The sequence below is a fragment of the Lynx rufus genome, unplaced genomic scaffold (assembly GCF_022079265.1).
Source record: "Lynx rufus isolate CCGP_SWC_20201006 ecotype Redwood Valley unplaced genomic scaffold, mLynRuf1.p SCAF_1, whole genome shotgun sequence".
NCBI lineage: Eukaryota > Metazoa > Chordata > Mammalia > Carnivora > Felidae > Lynx > Lynx rufus.
In genome coordinates this window covers 186861792-186884988 of record NW_025814823.1, presented here as the reverse complement: position 1 = coordinate 186884988, position 23197 = coordinate 186861792, and the positions used below count along the sequence as shown (strand labels likewise).

Below are 23197 nucleotides of genomic sequence, written 5' to 3'. Positions count from 1 at the left end.
GGATGTCTACAGTCTTTGGAACAAAATTTAACACTTCAAGCTGCAAAAATGGTCTCTATAATTTGATCACCACCTGTGATCTCAATACAAGCTCTTATCACCTCCTTACTCCCACTCCCAATTCCAGTCAAAGTTACTTGCAAATTCCTAACCCCATTTATTTTTCTGTGTCTTTTTCTCCTATGTGCCATTATTTCTACTTGGAACATCTATTCACAGTCCTTTAATTTCTAGTTAATTTCTTCACCTAGAAATTTCTATGTAATATCTTAGTATTCTGCATTCCCAATATGCCCTTTGTATTTCCTCTTTCAAAGCACTTATAATCCTGTATTGTGATTTTTTCTATATTAAACAACGAATGCCTTGAATTTGAGGACTATGATTCTATGCTCTGTTTCTCCACATATATGGTATGGTGTCTAGTGAATAATAACAAATTGCTGCTATGAAAACAAATAGTTCACCCAATATTTGTGGCATTCACCCAGAGTCTAACATCCAACCAGTCATTGTGTATAGAGCAAAACCACATGGAGTGATATATTATAACTCTGTCTACATGTAGTTTATAACATGATCAGGAAAACAGAATGAATATGTAACATACACAGCATTTTGAAATGGCAAATAACAAATGAATGGTGAAACCAAGAAGTGACAAAGGAATTCATGGGAAATACAGACCACTAGGTACTCATTCAGCTGCTCATAAAAAAGCTTTAAAGAAAAGATAAGACTATGCTAAGCATAAGTACAGTAAGAGTCTACAGAAGAATTAAGAATAGTGAGCACCTAGATATTAAGTCTCATGAGGTCAGGAGACAAATCAATTTTGTTCATTGCTCTGTCTCTGAGGCCTACAACATGGCTGGATCATAGTAGCTGCTAAATAAGCATTTGTGTTGAATTGAATTTTAAACTGTGCATCTGGTGATGCAAGAAAACATCTGTTTTAAAAAAAAAGGCAGCAGTTTTCTTCATTTGCCATTCCATAAAAAGGTAATTTGTGTGTGTGTTTACTAGAACTCTTTCCTCAAAAGTGAAATATTGCTTCACTCTTTGGTTGGCAAATGTGTTGTTTCAAGATGGAGAAGAATCTACTTTAAATGAAGAGAAAGCTATTTCAGTCCATAATTCTCAGAGCCAATTTTGGATCTTAAAATGCACTTTTCATCAAAGAACCTTAACAAAAAGATCCCTGCCAATGTAACCAAGACATCTAAAAATATTTCATTCTAGAGCCAAGCTTTCCACTCAGGAGCATTCTAATTGAAATCACATTCTTCCAAAGATCTAGCATTGGGCCAACAGTCACCTGAGTAAGCTACCAACCTCACCTTCACGAGTAAGAACTCACAACTGTATGACATTTAGGAATTCTGCACTTTCCTTACATTTATGCTAGATTTCCATGTTTTCCTGGAACTTTTTTGTACTCAACAGAGCTACTAAATAAACCAAACCAGAAATACATATAACTTTGAGTTGGAAGTCAAATTAATATGTCCCCTCTCAATTCACACATAAAAAAAAAAAAGAAAAAAAACAAACTTGAGACCTAGTATATTACCTTTAGGGCAGCAGCTGGAGTGGACACAAATTCTCTTGAATGATAGCCTGTTATTCAGTCTTCTACATAAGCTGTGTTCATGGAACATCAACACTTTCACATATATAGTTTTGTTAATTCTGGTAGTCACCTGAAATAGGTACAATGGGACTATTCCTCCTCTTTAACAGGTGAGGAAATTTAGCCCTGTCCATCTGTGAATTCCCTGAGGATGACTGAGCAGCAGAAGCAGAACTAGTATTCAAGACTCCTGATTTGGTTCAGATTTTTTGATCATTGTCATTTACCAAGAGTATCACATTGACATGTCTCTTTTCCTTCAGTACAAATGAGTCAGTGACAATCTAAATGGTCTGGAGCCTACCATCCTTCAAAGGAAGATTCGCCATAGTAAAAGAAAATTACAATTACCAGAGGTTGCAGGTAATAAAAGATAATGAGGCAAAAACATGTATGTTAATCACTTTTGAGGTTTCATTTAAATAATCAACCATTCTTTCAGAACTAAAAATAATCAAGACATATTAACACTTTTAGACCCCTATACTAGAGGTAATATGCCACAAGCATCTTTATTTTATTTACACACCAATAATGAAATTTCCCATCTGTTGCTTCAAATCAAATAAGCATACTTAAAAATAATATACATCACAAAATTTTTCTTTGAAGGATTAATTTAAGTCACTATAATGTTAGCTGAAATAAGTGATAATTTTTCAACAAGTAAAAAATGTGTCTGGACAAGTCCACATGTGGTAGCAGTAGGCTAAGAAAGGAATCTGGCATGGAATTTTTAACATTTCGTTCTAATCATTAATGCTGCAGTACTGGCCTATTTACAACCTGACATTTGTTTTTGCACTTTCAACATCCCATGATTTTTCATCAACAGTAAATAGCTTTAAGAGATGTCACCCCGCCTTAGCTGGGTCTATATTTTGACTAGCAGGTCTTGGCATTGTGTCCAGCTCAGATACCTCTCCAAAATGCTGTATGCAGGTAAAAGGTGAACAAAATTTAAAACACACACACACACACACACACACACACACACACACACACAGCACAGCACTACTCTAAACAGTTGGGGGATATAATATATCCAAGTTCATAGCTGACCTATCACAGGTGACCTATCATCTCATCATTGTTTGTTTAGAATCTATTTCCTAATTTTCCATAGAACACCATTTTTGTGATGCTCCAAAGAGGAGGGTTGTAAAAAAATAACATAAATAAATCAAAAGGCAAAAGAAAGCAGCCTAATTTAACCACATGCAGGATGCACAGAACCACATCTGATTTCTGTCATCACTTTGTGTCTAGCAACACAATTTAGATTCAAGTATTCGGGACTTAGGAAGTACCCACATTAGGACCTTTTTAAATTTTTCTAGTAAAACTCAAAATTTAAACTAATGAAAGACCTCTAGAATTCCACAAAAGCGAATATTTGTGCATCTGAGAAATTAGTTTCCCAAGGAAAATGTATTCTCTAGACACACAGGGAATTTTCATAATATGTGGGAAATCTGTGGTTCTGAATCACCCAATATTGTCTCAGTCTGTGTTTATATCCTATATGAAAAAAGCCTTCCCAATAATTAGAATATAAGAAGATACATGGCATTAAAACTTTGTGGAAACTTTATAGAAAGAGTTGAATATTCCCTGGAGTAGTTATGTTTTATAATGTCATAATGCTAATGACTATCACCTGTCTTTGGACAATGTATAGGGATGAGGTTAGTTATTTGAGTTTTCTCTCTATTTAAGCTCTGGGAATATGAAAATCTGCATAATGTTAAGAACATATCAACTACTTTTGCTGTCTTGAGTTAATTAGTAAATGTCCTAACTTTCAAGTCCTGATGGCTGGCTGAGAAGTCTTTTACATAAAACTTTACACACTACACCCTTTTCTTTATTAGTGCATTTCATTTCTAGGAAGAACCATGCCACAACAGTCTTCTGAAATGTGCGGTGTGCTTTCAGTATTGAAAGTAACATTACCATCTTACAGTCAAATGTGGCCTTTCTAGACAGACTTTTCCAAGGGAGAAAACTTTAACAACACAGAGTAGAAAAGTTACTGGAGAAAGAAGCAGCCCAAGTATTCTGGGGTATCTAGGACACTTGTCACGGTTTTGTCTGTCTGCAGTGCCCCCACATGGGCAGCAGGGGGCGCTCCTGCATGAAACAAACCCCCCACAAGTGTCCCTGGTCAGGAAGAGAGAGGCTTTTTCTCAGCATTTGCCCCAATTCCAAGGAGGTAGCCACTAAGGAGTGCTGCTGTCCATAAACTGTACAAGCTTAGGACACGCAGTGTACAACACTGCAAAAGTGACTAGATAGGGCACATGGGTCTTAGCCTACCTTCAGAACACAGAGTGGACAATTTTTTAATTTATTTTTGTGGGGAAGAGACATTAAAAGAGCAGGTGAACAATTGTGGGGGGAGGTGACAGCTATCAGCTTGTAAAAAGGCCATATCTGAAAGCAACAAGTGGACATCTGTATCCCAGGGTCATTTATTTAGTCTATTAGCGACAGTTTAGTTTGTAAGATTATATTCCTTGTGAAATAGCCTCAAAACCGTTCCCTCTTTTCCTGACCCCACTCCAAACTCAGAAAATCACTTGATGAACCTGGTTCCTCAATAAACCTTAGGAAATGTAGCTTCTGCAAGGGATCTTGTGCATGTGGTTGTGTTTTGCACATGAATTATGATGCATTTTACTTGCTCTGTACCAATTCTCAAGTATCCGAACCAGGTTGGAAAAATCATTAGGGACCAAAAAGCAAGGGCTCTGAAACCTCAAACACAGTGGGTTCCAAAGCAAAATTCCCAGCCCTCATCCCCATTTCATATGCTTACTCATGCTTATGCCACCCCCACTGACTGACCCCTTCCTACTTCCTGTCCCCAAATGAAGGTCTGCAGAGGTACAACTATAAACCTCAGTACTCACCATATTGACTTCGGAAACCATATCGATGCTAGCAATGTCAATGTTCATTCCCACGGCCACAGGGGGACCTGCGAACCAAGATGGCCATCCACGTGATTACTCAGAACTTCATTCATTCTCAGCAAGAGTAGTCCCTGGGCTTGGGGTATTCTGCCCCAGATCCCTCCCCCCGCTGTTCACCCTCATTGCTCCTTTTTAAAAAGAGTGCCAGGCACTCCTCTAGGAAACGCTCTATGGAACATGCACACACGTGCCTTTGTGGAAGAGATTCCAATTCTGTCTACATATGTAGCTGTCTCAGTGTGAGAATACACACAACTCACAGAAGCACAGGAATCAGTCTAGCCCGAGGGAATTTTATATATTGCACTAAAACCCCCTCCTCCTCATTCTTTCCCACTGTCCTTCAGTGAGCAGGTTTAACTCTTTGAGCTTCATAAGAGTCTAAAGCAAAATTAAATGGGCATAACAGTGTATCTAAGGCTGCAGCAAGGGGTCCTTCGCCCTTCTCCCAGCTACCTCCCCACCTACCTTCTGGCGTTCCCGAACCCCCCCTCCCTCCCCCCGCCCTAAGCAGTGGGGCTTCCAGGACTGGAGAATACCCAGACACCAGCCACTTTAAACCATGCCAGAACTCTTCCAAAGTAGGCGGGCACAGGGGATTAATGCCACTTTTCAACCAATTGCCTGAACATTTTATTCTCAAAAATGTTCACGATGGCCTCCAGTAAGCCAGGTTCTCTGGGTACACCATTAACTAAACTTAAGAGGCTCGTATCTCAATGAAGCAAAGGCGGTGAAGCAAAGGATTTTAGCAGTGAAGGTGAAGAACAGCAGTCACCTATAAACTCTAAGAGGGTCTCACTGAAAGACCATCTAAGTGCTGGATACTGACAAATAGGCTTAAGTTTGGATCACTTTCTCAATATGGTAACACAGAGACACATCCGATATACCACATGCAGCCAACAATAGGGAGAGGGAAGGCACAGCGCACACAAAGCTCAAAAGACAGCTTAGGCTATAACTAGGCTGTTTCTTATTTCCAAGGCAACCCCATTACCTCCAAAATCTGGTCTCAGACGAATGTCATAGCCTTTCAGGAGTCTATCCACTGTCTCTTTAACCAGCGACATATTACTAGGGTCATTGACACTAAAAAAAAAAAAGAAAGAAAAGACAATAAACAGGCATCAATAAGGCAGCAGGAACAGCGTCTTCAGCATCTATCCGATCCTCACTACAGATCCCTGCTCACAGAGGTATGCAGACAGAGCCCTTCAAAGTGAAATGAAAAAGAGAAATGCTGGGCACACTTACCTCTGCGCACAGACAGCGGCGATTATTAAGGGGAATGACCAAATCCCAAAGTAGCCCTTTTTCCGGACTCTCCACATCCCTTTAGTTTTTGATGGGATTGAGGGTTTCACTGAAGAGAGGAGATCCAACTTAGTCTGCCCAGTGCAGTAATTCTAATGTGAGGCGCATGCGCACGGTGTACCAAAACATCAAAGGGGCAGCGGCGGCTGCCTGGGACCGAGCAGATTTTCTTGCTAAGGAAAAAAAAAAAATTAAAGGGGAGAAAGAAAAAACATATATGTGTACAACATATACATAGTTGAATATCACCCCACTGGAGGGCCCAGAGTAAAATCTTTGTTTTCCTTCCGTTAAGACAAAAACAACTAGAGCCTCGGGTAAGTTTTGGTAGTTGCGGGAGGCAGTTTTGCACCTCACGGGTTGTGGGTTTTTGGGGCGTGTATGTATGTTTCCTCTTAAATATGCAAAACCAGATTAGGAATTTAAAAGACAGCAGGTGTGGAGTGCTAGTGGAAGACGGGTGCCTGGGAGCCCATTTCTGGTCTCAACAAGCCTATGAGGCGAGGAGTTTGAACTTTATTTCCCGGAGAATAGCATCCCCTGCGTGGGGCGAGACGTGTGCTGGAGGTGGGGGTTGTGCGGCGGGGGTTGGGGGGGAGGGACGGTGGGTGCAGTAGTCGAAGGGGGAGGGAGGAAAGAAACCAATGGGAGAAGTGCTGAGCAATCCATTGGATTTGGGGCGGAGAGGGGGGGTAGAGAATAAGAAATGGAAAAATAAAAAAGAAAGAAAAAAAAGAATAAAATGGTGCCTGGTCTCTTCTAGGAGTCAAGGAGCAAGCTTTTCTTCACTACTCACGAGCGATTTCTTTCTCCTTCTCCTCACCCTTTACCCCCTATTCCCAGAGAAGAAAACGTCGGGGTCCCGGTTTCTTGCCGTGTGACGTGCCTGACCCGCTAGTCCGGATTATTTATAGAAGGGGGGGGGGGCGAAGGGAGCAGAAAGGCAACGTTCTCTCTCCAGGTTTCGGTCTGATTCTGCATTGGGAAATTATTAGTGGGGAGGGTGGGGTTTGGATCAGGGGGTGCTGGGACACGGGGGCGTGGGGAACGCGCGTGGCTAGCACCGGAGCCTGGGTGCAGGGTGCGAGGGGGCTGGGGCGGGGACACGGTGCAGGAAGGGCGGGTGGCCCTGGGGCGGACCCCCACCCGACGCCCCCTCGGAGCACGCGCACAGGCGCGCGCACGTGAAGGCACTCTCCCCACCCGCCCCCCGCCCCTCCTTACCTCGCCAGCTGGCGCTCGCCGCCCACTCCCGCCGCGTGCTGAGCTGGAGCCTCCGGCCTCTCTGCCCTAGGCGGAGAGCCGGGCGTGTGGCGGCCTGGGACACCTGGCTATTCCGGGGATGTGTGTGCCTCGGGACGGGAAAAGCCAGAGCAGTCCCTAGAAGGCAGCAAAATGAGGATGGGGCCCAGGAGCGCCAGGGGGCCCGGTGTTCTCCCCCGGTCTCCGCGCCACCCCTCGTCCTCGCTTCCCTTCCCAGGGCGGGGGGACACTCTCACACCCTGAGGTTGTCTCTTCCCTCCCGCCCGAGGCTTTGCCGGACTCCCCACGGCTGCCGAGTCCCAGAGGAGGCAGCGAGCGAGCTCTGTGGTCGGAGAGGGAGGGAGATACTCAATTCAGGGCAGAAATGTTTCCTCAGCTCGCGGGAGAGAGACGTGCCGCGGGCGCCGCGGGCTGCCTCTAGGCTGGGGGATCTGGGCCGCGTTAAGGAGCCCGAACCCAAGGCTGGGACGAATGCCTCCCCGCTACTCCCGAGTTATCTTGGAACAGGGGAGGAGGGGGGGGAGGGGAGGGAGGGCAGGTGCTCCCGGCGGCCCCTCCCCCTACTCCTCGGTGCAGAACTGGAAAAGCGAGAGCGCAAACCTACATCCTTGGACCCAGAGCAGTTTTCGCTTCTCACTCTTGAGGGCTGACCGTTGCTGTCTATTAACTGGGCGCTTACTACTTGCCTGGAGTGCTTTGTTAATACAACAATCCTAGGATTTAGCCCTCACCTCAGTTTCCCCATATCGATTTAGAAACTGGCACACTGAAGCGAAGCAACTCGCCCAAGGTCACCTAGGAGGCGAGAGGTGGAAACAGAATTGGACTCCAAAGCCAGCGTCCCTAACCACTAGACTAGACAGGCTTGGTTCCCACGTCCGAGACCTTGCCGGCTGCCGGCTCTCGGCCGCGGCGCAGTTCCCCCGGCCCGAGGAGCCCTCGGCCGCTGCGGGAGTGGGAGGCGCGCGCTTGCGGACCAAGTCGGAGAGGAGGAGGGGCGCTCGCCGCCCGCAGCCGAGGCAGGGGCTGGCGGCGCTCGGCCGGCTCTCGGTCCCCGCAGCACCCGGGCCTCCCCGCGGTCCAGGTCCGAGCCTTGCTCCTGACCCATTTACCTCCGGACAACCTCCCTCCTCCCCCGCCTAGGTCAGAGGGTCATCCTGGGGAGGCTTGGGGGAGTGACTCCGAGGGGAGGGTGGAGGCGGGAGGGCTTTGAGGCGGGAATCCGAAAGCGCCCCTGGGAGGAAACGCGAGCGGGAAGGAAGAGCTGTGTGCCTTCACCGAGTAAGGGAGTTTCTGAATTAGGGACAGGTGAAAATCAGCGCCGTAAACGAGAAAGGTGAAATCTGTAATTCTTCCATCATTAATTACTCAGGTTGCGAGTTACAGGAACCAAAATATAGACCCATGATAGAGCAAAATTGCCAATTTTCCTCCATTTCTTTTTACATTTCTCTACAATGGGAATCTTTTACACAAGCGAACGTCCTGAAGGAAGAACAAAGTTTAGATTACTAGCATTACGTCCAGCGGATTCCTAAAGCAGTTTGAACCCCAAGTAACTAACTGGTGAAACCCTAGCAATCTTGTCTTTTCCTTCCGACTTTTATTTATCCTTGTTGCACTTTCTGCACTGCCAGCCTCTCCCGCTTACGCTCTCTTCAGTTTGGGTTAGGAAAGAAAAAATTAGTAAAAAGAACAGTACCACAAATACTGTCATTCAGCAGTAATACTAACAGCCCAGTGAAGAGTTAAACAAGTACTTATTGAAGGCTTACCTTATACAGAAAATTAAGGGAGAGGTGGGCAAAGAGTTAAAATAACTTGTGTCTCAGCATGTAAAACAATAGCACAGTGCAAACTGAGAGTTTCAAAGGAACTGGAGGCAGAACTTTGGGTTTAAATCCCAGTTTGAATACTCCGTATCTTTGTGACTTGGACAGGTCAGTTAGCCTTTCTAAGCCATGGTTTACTCCTGTGTAAAACTGAGAATGATAATTGCACCTTCTCCATTTGATTTTACAATGACATAAATATATGTGGAGTATTTGGCATGAAATTAACAAATATTAACAATTTTTAATAATAAAGCATAATGAGTGGACAGGAAAACAAACAAGGTTTAATAGCATTAATCTATATAGTCTGAGTGGACATAAATTTAATGCAATTATCATAGACTGGCTTGAGAAGAGAGAAACAGACATTTCAAGGGAATTAAGGTTAAAAAGGCAATGTATTGAAACCAATCAAAAGGAGAAAAAATATTTTCTCTATGTGGTAACATCTCAGGGATATCTATTACCAATAGATGTTACTAACATAATCAAAGAGATATTTCCACTAGCTATAAAACCTGAGATCAACTTATACCTGAAATGGGTCTTTATTGTACAGCAGACTTCTAGGACTTCTCTAGGACTTCTCTCTGGAAGACTGATATCGCTACCTAGGAATGTGAAAATTGGAACAATAATGTGCAAGGGAGGGCACTACTGGAATCTGAAGATGTATCAGTTGCTGGAGAGCATCCTCTGTGATCCCAGATACACAATGAGAAGGCAAAATTGTAAGTACTATTTAGAGATCATGACTCAAAATCATCTCTGTGCATGAAGCATATAAATGCCAGATAAAAGCAATCATCAATCATCTGCCCTTAATCTTTACTAAAATAGTCATTCATTTATTCAGTAAATATGTACTGGGCACCTACTCTATGTCAAACATTATTTGGCAAGCACTGGGGATGACGTGGTAAAGGCAGACATGGTCCTTATCCTCTTGGAGTTCACACTCCCACGTGGGTAGAGCCATTATAGAAGTAATAACTGGTGTAGCATGATGTGTAAAGTGGGAAAGACAGGATATTATGGAATCCATAATTGCTGCAAATAAACCAGTTTATTTGAATAAAACTTGCTGGATAAATTCATGCTTCAATTGAGATTTGAAAGATGGGTTAGCCTAATGAAGAGTTGGGGGAAGAATGTTCCAGGAAGAAGAAATAGTATGTGCAAATATCTTGGGCCAAGAGAGGATAGCATAGATGAAGAATGAAGGAAGAACCCTGAGACTAAAGGAGAAGGGTAAGAGTGGTCCCAAGAGTGATGCAGTTAGAGATCTGGGCAGTAGCAATTTGGGACCATTGATCTGTTGAGGTAGGGGAATGACAGGATGAGTTTTAGTGACACTGGAGGAAGATGGTAGTAGCTGTAGTGAGATCTGTTTTTGCAGGAATCCAGAGGAGAATTGATGTTCACCTGAATTAGGATAGTGACAGTAAAGATGTAGAGAAGTGGCCCAAGTTATGTGATAGAACTGACTACACTTTGTGACAGATGGAATATGGGGAATGAGAGAGGTATCCAAAGATGACTCACACATTTCTGGTTTGAGTAGTTCAGTAGTGGTGCTGGAAAAAGTTGCTGGAGATAATACACTCAGTTTGGGTCACAGTTTAAGTTTAAGGTACCTGCTAGACATCCAAGGCACACTGGATGTTTTGATATATGCACCTGAAGCTCAGAAGTGAGGGTTGAGGTGGGACCAATAGAAAATTTCCATGTTTCATCCTAACACCTTTGTTGCCCTTTCCTGCTTTGTATTTTCTCTTTAGAAAATATTACTACCGTATTATATTTTACACATTTTATTTTCATCTTACTGCATGGAATAAAAGTTAAAAAGAAATCACAGAGATTTTTATCTGATTTACTCACTGCTGTATTCCAGTACCTAGTGCCTATAGTAGACACTTAATACATATGTTTTAATGAATGAGTATATATTTGAAGATGCTGAGGGTGTAAATAACTTAAATCATAAGAGCACATAAGACTTTTCTCAGGAGGATGAGCAGAATGAGGATACTAGAGGATCTAGAAGGAATCTTCTGGCAAAAGACAGTTACAGCCATCAAAAGACTCAAATTAGGACTGGCCTAAAAGGTAAGAGGAAGATACTGTGGTGATAAAAGCCAAGGAAAGAGAATATTCTGATAAAGGACTGTTCAGCTGTATTAAATTCTTAAAATGTATGTTAATTTTGGAGTAGACATTATGTGCATATGGTATAAAATACAGAAGGTAATGCACTCTGTCCCTCTGCCACCCTGATTCCTTCCCTGGAAACTAACACAACTCCGTGGGGAGGGGGTAATGTGGAATTCTGTATCATAGCCTTTTATCTGATGAAGAACAAGTATGGAATATGCCCACGGTGCCAGGTCAGTTTCACTGACCTGCTGCTGGTGGTGAATCATCTGCAGTGATGATTTTGGGGAAGGTTTCATGGAACATGGGTTACCTATTTTGCCAAATCATTTAAATACTTTTTAAATGATTACTTTTCAAAAAAAGTATTTAAAAAAGTACTATTACTTTTTTAAATGAATAATGGATCTTTTAGCTTTAAATATTGATTGGGGTCTTATAAAATAATATTTAGAAATTTCAGTAATACTAAAGACTAGGGAGAACATCAGAAACACTATGTAGGAAGAAAATATACATTTATTACTTTCAGTACATACAATAATATAAACTTACCAATTACTAATAAAGTGTGTCAAGTATATGGCTTCCTGGAACCTAGTGTAATATACAAATAAGAATCATTTTTAAACAATATTTACATATATCTTATGCATTAATGCACCTTTATTTATTTGTATATGCTAAAGGATCCTAGAGTAGTTTAACTGTTATAAAATATTTTTTTCTCTTATGCTAATTAAAAATACCCTTTATTTATATGTCTGGCAAACCTTGCTTTCACAGACACTGGAAAATAAAAATTATCTCTAAATTACTATAAATTGCAAAGTATGGGCTTATGTCTTAATGATGTTTTATCACATAGAATTAGAAATGTGAATTCTATGTTCACTGAGTCCTGAGTGTTTCTCCTTCAACAGTTTAAGACTAACATTAAGTCTGAGTTTCTGTAAAATTCTTGGCCATAGTAAGCCTGATGACATAAAAACCAATTTAAACTATTTAACTGAAAATTAACATGTAATAATAGTATAGCAATATTAATGTGTCACATAGTGTTTCAAATTCTCTGCATATAATATTTAATCCTTACAATATGCCTATGAAAGGTTATTATTACAATATTTTCATATATGAAGAAATATAAGCAAAAATTAAGTGACTATAAGATTATACAGTTTATAAGAAAATACTGAAGGACTCAGGCCTTTCCTGATAACTATCAACTTTATAAATAAAACTTCCATAAATTTGTCTACTTTACAGTCAGTTCTCAGCATGTCTCATCTAGTGAGTTTTATAACAAAATAAAATCTTAGCCCAAAGGATCTCTGCATCTAACAGAGATTTGATAACAATCAGATGACCAACAGGAAATTTTCAGGGCTTGAATTACCAGATTTTTTTGAAGGTCCTTTTACCTTGCAGCACCACCTCAAATTAATCGATCTTGAAGAGTACAGAAAAAGTGTACCTTAAAGTACAAAATGAAATTACTGATGCTCCAAATGGAGGTAAAATTGTTAAATGAGGAAATTGCCTAACTTCTGACACCATGGGGATACTAATTGTATTCAGTCTCAGTAGTAACAAAACACCACATCCCTTATCTTTTTACCAACCACTTCTCCAAACCTGAAGGAGGAGGAGAGGTGTGCCTCATCAATACAAGTGAAGGAACAAAACTGATGTACGAGCAGTGACATTGCAGATTCTAAGGAGTAACTTTTGAAAATTTCCGTCAGGTTTGTTGGTTACTTAAGGATGAGCTTTGAGGGATGGCCAAAGATAGGTAATCCACTATGACCAATGGAGTTTTCCAGGATGTGGGTCACACCACGCTGAGGCCCTTTCCTGATGCTCCTCTACCAGGACTATTTATCCACTAGCTGCCTGAATTAGAGAACCTAGGTTTACAAGCCTTTAGAGGGCCTATAAAAATGCTGTAATCTTGAAAAAAAAATGTACATATTAGCTCCAAATTAGAAAAGCAAACTAAATGCTGAAATTAATGTTTAATTAAATGTCTATAAAACATAATATTATGTCTATAATTATCAAACTTAAATTTCACATGGGAAATATACATTTTTTTTTAACTTTTTTTTTCAACGTTTATCTTTGGGACAGAGAGAGACAGAGCATGAACGGGAGGGGCAGAGAGAGAGGGAGACACAGAATCGGAAACAGGCTCCAGGCTCTGAGCCATCAGCCCAGAGCCTGACGCGGGGCTCGAACCCACGGACTGCGAGATCGTGACCTGGCTGAAGTCGGATGCTTAACCGACTGCGCCACCCAGGCGCCCCGAAATATACATTTTTAATATGTTTTATTTTGTATGTCATGGGGCCTCCACGAGTTAGAGGACTCGGGCATATGAAGGTTGTGAAAATCTCCAGCTGTCATCAGCTTCAAGGAAAGTTAGTCCTTTCCCTACTTCAATCTAAACCAATTGTAGAGTCTTGCTTTTTTGTTTTGCTTTGTTTTTTTCTTTAAATTACCTTCAGAAACATCTCCATTTGCTAATTCTACAAGGGACTTGTATTCTTATTTTATTATTCTCTATGCTCACTACATTCACCTAACTTGTATGAGACACTCATTAATTGATAAATTGTAATTCCAATTATTATTCATGACTAATACATATTGAGTGCTTGATTACTAGCTTGTTTATTCTGTGATGAACATCAACAATTACTCATTTAACTCTGTGAAGTATATTATTCAGTGCTCTTGGGATTGAAAGGGACAGAAACCAAATTCAAACTAGCTAAAGTAAATGAATACTAGGTCATGTTAAGGGTGTTCAACTCTGAGTGCAGGTAAATTGAGAAGGCTCAAAGTTCTGTTTTATGAAGTTTGGCTTCCAAAGATAACCATAAACTGGCTTCGTTTAGCAACACTGAGAAGATTAGCAATTTAGTTACACCACCCAATTCTGTGGGGGCTTGGATCCCACTCCTATCATCAACCAGTCACTTGCCCTGGATCCTGAAGCTGGGATAAACCATATTCAAACAATATGGACTGTGAATGGTTGAGGAATAATGACCCAAAGTAAGACTATTAATGTTCTGTTACCAGAAAGAGAGGAAATGGATGCTGAACAGATAAAGTCACAGATATCTCCTAGAGGTGGAATAGGTATTATTACTAACCATATGCTTTAGATACAGAAATTATGACATGGGGACTTGAATGTTGCTAGAAGAAGAATCCAAATTCACCATATCTGTCTTGCATGAATGTCCCTGCAACTGGCCAGGAAGGATGAATGAATGAATATATCAATCTAGGACATCTGGTCTCTCAGATTCATGTCAAGGGTGGATGATTGCTACATTACATTTTAGCAGCTCACATAATCATATGTGAAACAATCACCCTGAAAACTGTTTTTAAAAAGTCATGGTATAACTGAGTAAACATAAGTAAATACATGTAGGAAAATGATATAAATTAATAAAATTATTAATGAGAATAACCAGGGATAAAAGGTCCTCATAAATTAATATTTGAGTAACTAAGACCTATTAGTAAAAACATTATAATATTAATGTCAAATAATCGTATTAGCTCTACTTACACATAGTAAAACCTTATCAATATATATTGAATGAATGAATTCCACAGCAACATTTTTGCTAAGTATTTAAATAGAATAGTAGCATATTAATAATCATAGAATAGCCTCTTAATTAGTGTTAATATGTGATTTTTCTTAATAATAAAAATATACTTTTGTTTGGTATTTAACCATGACACATAAGTCATTGTTGATACCAAATGACCTTTCCTGATACTGGTGTTCTCACCTGTCTACACCTCATTAATTTTCACAAAATACTATGAGGTAAGTTCTAATATTATTTGTCTTTCACAATATTATGAAAGTGTCAAGATTTTGTGATTGAGAAAGCTTCTCCGCAGAAAAGGAGGAGAGGAGAAGTAGTCAGTCTGTAAGAGTGAAGATTTTCTTTAATTGGAAACCTTAAGAGTAGGTGATAACAACCAATGTTTCCTTTCATGTTTTAACATAATTCTCCCATATTAGAAACTGCATGAAGACACGTTTTGTTCCTACTTCCTGAGAAAATGAATTTGCTTTCAGGTTCAAATAAATTATTAACAACCATAAAGGAAGTGTCCTACTGAGTGATGTGGTATGTGGTAGCCTAGAGCACAGCCATTGCATTATAAAATAAAGACAGTGCCTTTCAGGATAGAAAGCCCAACAGCCAATATCTATCAGTGTTATTTTTATGAGTGTAATGTATCTTTTTAAAAAAAAATCCCAGTTTTCTTGAGATATAATTGACATATAGGGCTGTATGGGTTTGATGTGTATAGCTTAATGATGTGACTTACATATATTATGAAATGATTACCACAATAAGTGTAGTGATACCCATTATCTCATATAGATACAAAAAAAAAGGAAAAAAGTTTGTTCTTGTGATAACTCTTAGCATTTACTTTCTTAACAACTTTCAAATATGCCATTCAGCTGTGTTAACTATAGTCATCATGTTGTAGATTACATCTCTAGTACTTCTTTATCTTACAACTAGATGTTTGTACTTTTTGACCACCTTCCTCAAATTATCCCTCCCCTCCCCTCCACCTCTGGTAACCACAACTCTGGTCTCTTTTTTCTACAAGTCTGTTTGTTTATTTGTTTATTTGTTTTTTAGATTTCACATGTAAGTGAGATCTTACAGTATATGTCTTTGTCTAACTTATTTCACTTAGCATTGAACTCCCTCAATTTCCATCATGTTGTCACAAAAGGCAGCATTTCCTTGGTTTTTATTCCATCGTGTATGTGTTCTTCAACTTCTTTATCAATTCATCCATCAGTGGACACTTAGGTTGTTTCCATGTCTTGGCTCTTGTAAATAATACTGCTATGGATGAATGTCAGGGTGCAGATATCTCTTCAACATAGTAATTTTATTTCTTTTGAATATATTCCCAGAAGTAGAATTGTTGGATGATATGATAGTCCTATTTTTAATTTTTTGAGGAACCTTCATACTGTTTTAGAAAGTGGCTGTACCAGTTTATAATCCCATCAACAGTAGACAAGGATTCTTTTATCCACATCCTTACCAGCATTTATCTTTTGTATTTTTGATGCTAGCCATTGTAACAGGTGTGAGTTGATGTCTTATTGTGATTTTCACTTGCATTTCCCTAATGATTACTGACATGGAGCACTTTTCCATGTGCCTGTTGGCCATTCTTTTGTCTTCTTTTGAAAAATGTCTATTCAGGTCCTTTGTCCATTTTTTAAAATGTTTATTTATTTTTTTTGAGAGAAAGGGAGAATGTGTGCACAGAGAGGGGCAGAAAGAGAGGAGAGAGAGAATCCCAAGCAGGCTCCACACTGTGGGGCTCAGTCCCCAAAACTGTGAGATCCTGACCTGAGCCGAAATCAAGAGTCCAATGCTTAACTGACTAAGCCACCCAGGCACCCCTCTTTGTCCACTTTTAAAATTGTATTATTTTATTTTATTTTTTTGCTAGACATACTTTATTGTAATGAGAGTTTAGAACTAAGTGACTTAGCTGTTGGAGCCAATGATAATTCAACAAGAAGCAGTGAGTACTTTGGGAGTTTGGTAGGCTTCAAAGATGCACTTTACTGAGAAGTTCATATGTAAACCCTGATGCTTCAGGAGATGATTGTAGATATATGGACAGAGATTTAAATAGGATAGTATCACAACACGTATCAGCTTTCTTTCCATCCTGATTAAACTGCCAAGAAAGTCTCAGTTTGATAGCAACATGTCATCAACATTCCCCTAACAACTTTGTTCCTTCTCTATTTTAACTGAGAGATGTAAATCTTCAGATCCAAATGTATTGATCTTTCTTATTATGGTTATATTCCATTTATGGCCAGTAATATTAAATTTACACAAAAGGTGGTGATACTGCCTTTCTTTAAAATACATTTATGCAAGTTAAAGGTGAGTAAATTCAAGAAACTACTGACAAAAATAACAGAGCAGGTGGCACATGCATTTGACAAAAATAATGTAGGTAGTATATAAAAATTCTGGTATAAAAACATTTGGGAAACTGACTAAATAATTTGGGCAGGATCAATCTGTCAAAGTTCTTTTTTTTTTAATTTTTTTTCAACGTTTTTTATTTATTTTGGGGACAGAGAGAGACAGAGCATGAACGGGGGAGGGGCAGAGAGAGAGGGAGACACAGAATCGGAAACAGGCTCCAGGCTCCGAGCCATCAGCCCAGAGCCCGACACGGGGCTCGAACCTACGGACCTCGAGATCGTGACCTGGCTGAAGTCGGACGCTTAACCGACTGCGCCACCCAGGCGCCCCTAATCTGTCAAAGTTCTAAAAGAGAAATTCTCATAGTTTAGGCTACAGTGAAAGCCTTCTAACTCTTAAGAATCTATTATCAAATGTCACTAGTGTGAGTGACCAGCACCCAGAAGATATGAGATGAAACTAAACATCATAAAACAGCAAAGTCATCTCTATATGTAGGGTATCAAAATCTAATTCAGTAATTCAATGAATATCCTGAGCATCTATGTATTTGCAAGTGTTCTTGATTCTGGGGTAAACAAAAAGATTCTTCCTTTCAAGGAGCTAAGTTGTAGCAGAGTGAGGAGGATAGCAAAAAATAATTAAACAGTAGAATATTAATGTCACAAGAAAGGTATATACCAAGAAGAACCTAATCCAAGGAAAATTGAAGGAAAAATAGACCACAACCGGTTAGAATTAAATGAGAAAGCCTTTACTGAAGAGATGCTATTTGGGGGCACCTGGGCTCAGCAAGTTAAGCATTTGACTTTGGCTCAGGTCATGATCTCATGGTTTGTGGGTTTGAGCCCTATGTTGAGCACTGTGCTGACAGCTCAAAGCCTGGAGCCTGCTTCAGATTCTATGTCTCCCTCTCTCTCTCTCTCTCTCTCTCTGTCCCTCCCCAACTTGTGCTTTCTCTCTCTCTCAAAAATAAATAAATAAGCATTGAAAAAAAAATAGATGTGATTTGAAATGGACCTAGAAGGGTGGGTAATGGAAACATTTGAGGTAAGTTTCCTCATTGGCAAACCAGTGTCTGGCTAGAGAAATAAATGACTGGCAATGTCAGCCGTGATGTGGAAAACATTGACATCAGGATGAAGATTTCAAGTTATGTAAATAGATGTAAGATCTGGAATCCAGTCATCCTTTGATCATTTATTGGCTATGTTATAGTTGCCACATCATTTTGATCAGAAAACCTTTTCTGATAGTAAATATTTTAGGTTTTGTAGGAACTTAAGTATGCAGTAGTAGCATGAAAGCAGTCATATAAACTTCAACAATACAGAGAGGTCAGGGAGCAAGGAGCAATAAAGAAGGGGAAAAAAGACAAAAAACAAAACACTACTGGGAAAATATGGTAAGATCTTTACCAGGAAACGAAGTAAACAAACAAAACACTTCTCATGTTATATAAATCATACTAGTAATTTGAGAGGATCTTGTATGTCACTTCCACGTACAAAGGGGCGTGAGATCTGAAAGGAATGCCATGGCATCATAGATCATTTTAATCTTAGTGTGAAGCTGAACTGACGTGGGGAAGAAACACTACATCTTAGATTCTTTTAAAATTAGACGGGAAAAGCACTGAAGAATTTACTGCAAGAAGCCTGAATAGTGAAATGAATGCTTACTCTTTTTTTTCCTCTAGGGAGTGGGGTTATGTGGCATACAAGGAACTGGCTGCCCCCTTCCATCCTTCTATATGGAGAGGGAGGTATAAATGGGTATGAGAAGAGAAAACCATTAAGATGTTATTTGGATAAAAACTGATGTTCTACCAGAAAACAAAGAAAGTAGAGTAGGAGAGTGATGGTAAAAAAAAAAAAAAAAGAAGAAAGAAAAAAAACCCTAAAATTTAAAGTTAAAAAAGTCAGATATCAGTTAAAACAACTTTTGAAGCTTGCAAATCAAACTCATAGTTTTGGAAAGAGCCTCAAGTAATCATTGAGATGTTAAGGTAAAATACAATATGAATTTTTATAAATAAAACAAAAAACTTCAAATAGCTAGCTTGCAGCAGAAATTTCTGGTCTAATCCTTCAAACAGGTTTATTTATTTATTTTCCTCTGTTATTAAGGTCATACAGAAGACTAAACTAGTGCTCTACCTAAATTCCCTCAGATAATTTTTTTATCCTCCCAACCCCACACCACCCACCTACCCCATGCACATTATTTTGGAGTGATTTCTATGAGCAGTACCTGCATTCACCCTCTTCAGTATACCACCCCTTGGGCTACTGGGCAGCTTTGGACCACTGGAAAATACTGGAGAATTTGCAGCCTCCTCAGTGCCCATTAACCAATGATTATGTGGTGGGCAGTAGAGCGATCCTTAAGCAACTTATACTCCAGAGTTTCCTCGTGAAGTCAGGCTCAAACTTACCTGCCTAATGGCTTTGGCTTGAAATTTCACCCTTATTTGGTTTACTCCGACTTCCCTATCTTATTTCCCCTACTTGCTTATCACGTGCCCAAAAGTTTTTCTTTCTTGGTCTGCTTCTGGGGAGTGAGCTTCAGAGCACTGGAAAGTATGAGATCCAATCCAGGGAAAACCTTTGTTTTTGAAAAATAAGACATCATTATTAGAACCCTGCAGATGGGGGTGCCTGGGTGGCTCAGTCGGTTAAGTGTCCGACTTTGGCTCAGGTCATGATCTCGTGGTTCACGAGTTCGAGCCCTGCGTCGGGCTCAGAGCCTGGAGCCCGCTTCCGATTCTGTGTCTCCCTCTCTCTCTGACCCTCCCCCCATTCATGCTCTGTCTCTCTCTGTCTCAAAAATAAATAAACGTTAAAAAAAATTAAAAAAAAAAGAACTCTGCAGATGCAAATGATACCATAAGTTATATAAGAAAAACAACTACTTTTGTTGTTACTTTCACACTAGCTATGTGATTTTTTTTTTCTTTTTTTTTGGTGGAGGAGGGTGGGGAGGTGAAGAGGAGGTAGACAAGGTACAGCTTCTTCCTGTCTCCTAGTTGTCTCATATGTAATATAAGGCTGTCAAATTAAGTGATCCCTAAAGTTCCTTCTCTATCTAAAATTCTGTGACCTAAATCAGGCAGTTGACAACTATGGATCACTAACCAAACATAGCTTGATCCTGTTTTATAGGCTCATGGCCGAACTCATTATTTTAGATACTATCAATGCTTGCTATTATGCCACAACTACAGAATTGAATAGCATAGGTTGTAGGTCTGTTATCATCCTCAACATTTTTTTAAGTTAGATGCAGAAATTAAGACAAAGTAAGCTTAAATAACTTGCCCACGTCCACAAGGCAAGTAATGGCAGAGCTGAGATTTACATTCAGCCAATCTGCCTTCAGAGTTGGTGGTTTTAGCCACTGTGATCATTTGGGAAGGTCATAATAAAAATGAATGTTAAATCCTTCTGACTCATAGTAACTACATTGTGTTTATTTTGTTTTTGGGAGCAGGGTTAACATTAACAGGAAGACTTGTGAAAGCATGAATGGAGGAGAGGGAGGGGGGGACCGTCTGCAGGTTCCACAAAGTTGTTAGGAAATAACAAGAATAAAATATAGCCTACTTATTTTTTCACCATCACATGCAGTTCTAAAATGTGGTTTTGTGTTCTCTTCATTTTCCCTCATGGTGCAAATCACAGACACGTTCACAAACAAATTCGCAACTAAGATGCTTGACTTGGTCCTTAGCACGCCAGCTCCTGCATCTGTGGAGCGGAACTAATCATTTTAAGTCACTTCTCACCCCTCCTACTTCCTCTGCGATTGCAGTTTTGCTTAGGCAACATGATGGATGACAATGCCAACGGTAGACAATTTTACTTCTGACAATCCACAGTGTTATACTACAACAGCACAGTCTGTTTTATATTTTCTGCTTGTTTGTTTTAGAGCCCATTGACATAAATTCCCTCAACACATATTTGTGTATCCTTTTCCACTGAGTTAAAGACTCATTTGGATGGAACAAGTTCACATACTGATATAAGTGGAGGAAGAAGGAAAAATCCCAAAGAAGATAGGATGGAGAGGCATTTTTCAATTTATTTTCCTCAAATGAATGATAGGGTTTAAATCATGGAGGAATAGGGGTAGCTAATATGAACTTATATTTCTTTTTTAAGAAAAGGTGTTCTTTTCTGGTAAATATTTTGCCACTCACAATTTGACAATTGCATCATGTGAACTTGGCTAAAATAACCTGGTTTGGGGCATTATAGCTCTAATTTAATACCTTTCCTCATGTTGGAAAAGTGGGTGATACATTCCTTACTCTGCCCAGGTCAGAGTTTCCTCACGTGGCCATTTTTAGTAGAGTCTGTGTCTGCAGTAAGATTAAATCACTTTCCTTCTCTCTCTCTGCCTGTGTGTGTTCATGCGTGTATGTGCTTGTGTGTGTGTTTAACTTTGCCATAATTAAATGATTGCCTGAGTATACAATTGTGCTAGCCACTGTGATAAGTGCTTAATATGCTTTACTTCATTTAATATTCACATTAATTCTGAGGTCAGGTTTGCTATCTATAATTTTCAAGTGAAGAAATAAAGATTATTAAAAGTTAAGAGGTGGGTCCAAAGTGACAAAACTGGTAAATAATACACCCTAGATCCCAATTCAGGTCAGTGTGCCTTAAATCCTATACAAGAACTCAAACAGATAAAGTATAGATACACTCAAGTAGTAATGTGAACCAAGAAAGATACAGGTTGCCAAGTAGGGATCAGATCGTAGTGATGAATCTAGAACGACAGAGAGAAGGTTAAGAAGTTGTATTACCAAAGTCAGAATGGTGATAATCATTCACCAAGGTAGTTAAAAAAACGTTTATCCTGGCCAGAAACTTGTTAGAGATTAGGGATTGGGGGACAGGTAGGTGGCTGATGTCCAGAACAGCACAAGGACTCAGAACCAGCATTGAAAGACCTACTAACTCCAACATCTTTCATTAACATAAAAGATGTAAAGGGAGCTGATTTTGAAGCAGAAATTTTCTAAACTAAGAAAACAAATCAGCTTTTGTGGAGCACTTACTTTGTGTTGAATATTGTACACAGGCTGTATGTGTTAGCTTATTTACTCTTCCCCAAAATACAGGAGAGACTAGAGAAGTTAATTTCCTTTTCTACAACTACAGAAGTAGCAAGGCAGAATGAGGATGTGGGGTAGCATTGGGAAGCAGGTTGGCATTTCACTGTAAGCTAAAATTATTTTTCATGGGGTGCCTGGGTGGCTCAGTCGGTTAAGCATCCAACTTTGGCTCAGGTCATGATCTCACAGTTCGTGGGTTCAAGCCCCGCATCGGGTGACAGCTCAGAGCCTGGAGCCTGCTTCAGATTCTGTGTCTCCCTCTCTCTCTGCCCCTCTCGTACTCATGCTCTGTCTCTTGAAAATAAACACAATGTTAAAAAAAATTTAAACATTTTTTCATTATAAAGTGGTGCTACTATAAGCTTATAGAAGAAAAAGCCCTGATTATTTAGGGACATTCCAAAGTTTTCTTTTTTTCTTTTTTTTCAATAAATTTAAGTTTATTTTTTAAGTTTTTATTCAAATTCCAGTTAGTTAACACACAGTGTAATATTAGTTTCAGATGTACAATATAGTGACTCAACACTTCTACACAGCACCATACTTACCACAATAAGTGCCCTCTTTAATCTTCATCACCTATTTAACCCAGCTCCCCATCCTCCTTCCCTATAGTTCTTCTCTATAGTTCAGTCTTTTTCTTGGACTTTTTCAGGAAGCTCCCCTTCCTTCTTCTCTATAGTTCAGTCTTTTTCTTGGTTTGCCTCTCCATCTCTTTTTTCCCCTTTGGCTCATTTGTTTTGTTAAATTCCACATATGAGTGAAATCATAGGGTACTTGTCTTTCTCTGACTTCTTTTGCTTAGCATAATACTCTCTAGCTCCATCTACATTGTTACAAGTGGCAAGATT

At 39.8% G+C, this 23197-nt stretch overlaps 1 protein-coding gene across 3 annotated transcripts in view; it reads right to left on the bottom strand.

The window, feature by feature from the left end:
• Nucleotides 1-5945, bottom strand: part of GABRB2 (gamma-aminobutyric acid type A receptor subunit beta2) — a 231508-nt gene extending 225563 nt beyond the window's left edge. For all 3 annotated transcript variants that reach the window (XM_047073289.1, XM_047073280.1, XM_047073297.1), the window contains exons 1-3: nucleotides 5869-5945; nucleotides 5612-5703; nucleotides 4549-4616 (exon numbers count right to left, since the gene is read on the bottom strand). In XM_047073289.1, the coding sequence (XP_046929245.1) occupies nucleotides 4549-4616; nucleotides 5612-5703; nucleotides 5869-5945 (237 nt within the window). The remainder of the gene's footprint in view (nucleotides 1-4548; nucleotides 4617-5611; nucleotides 5704-5868) is intronic.
• Between the last annotated feature and the right edge of the window lie 17252 nt (nucleotides 5946-23197).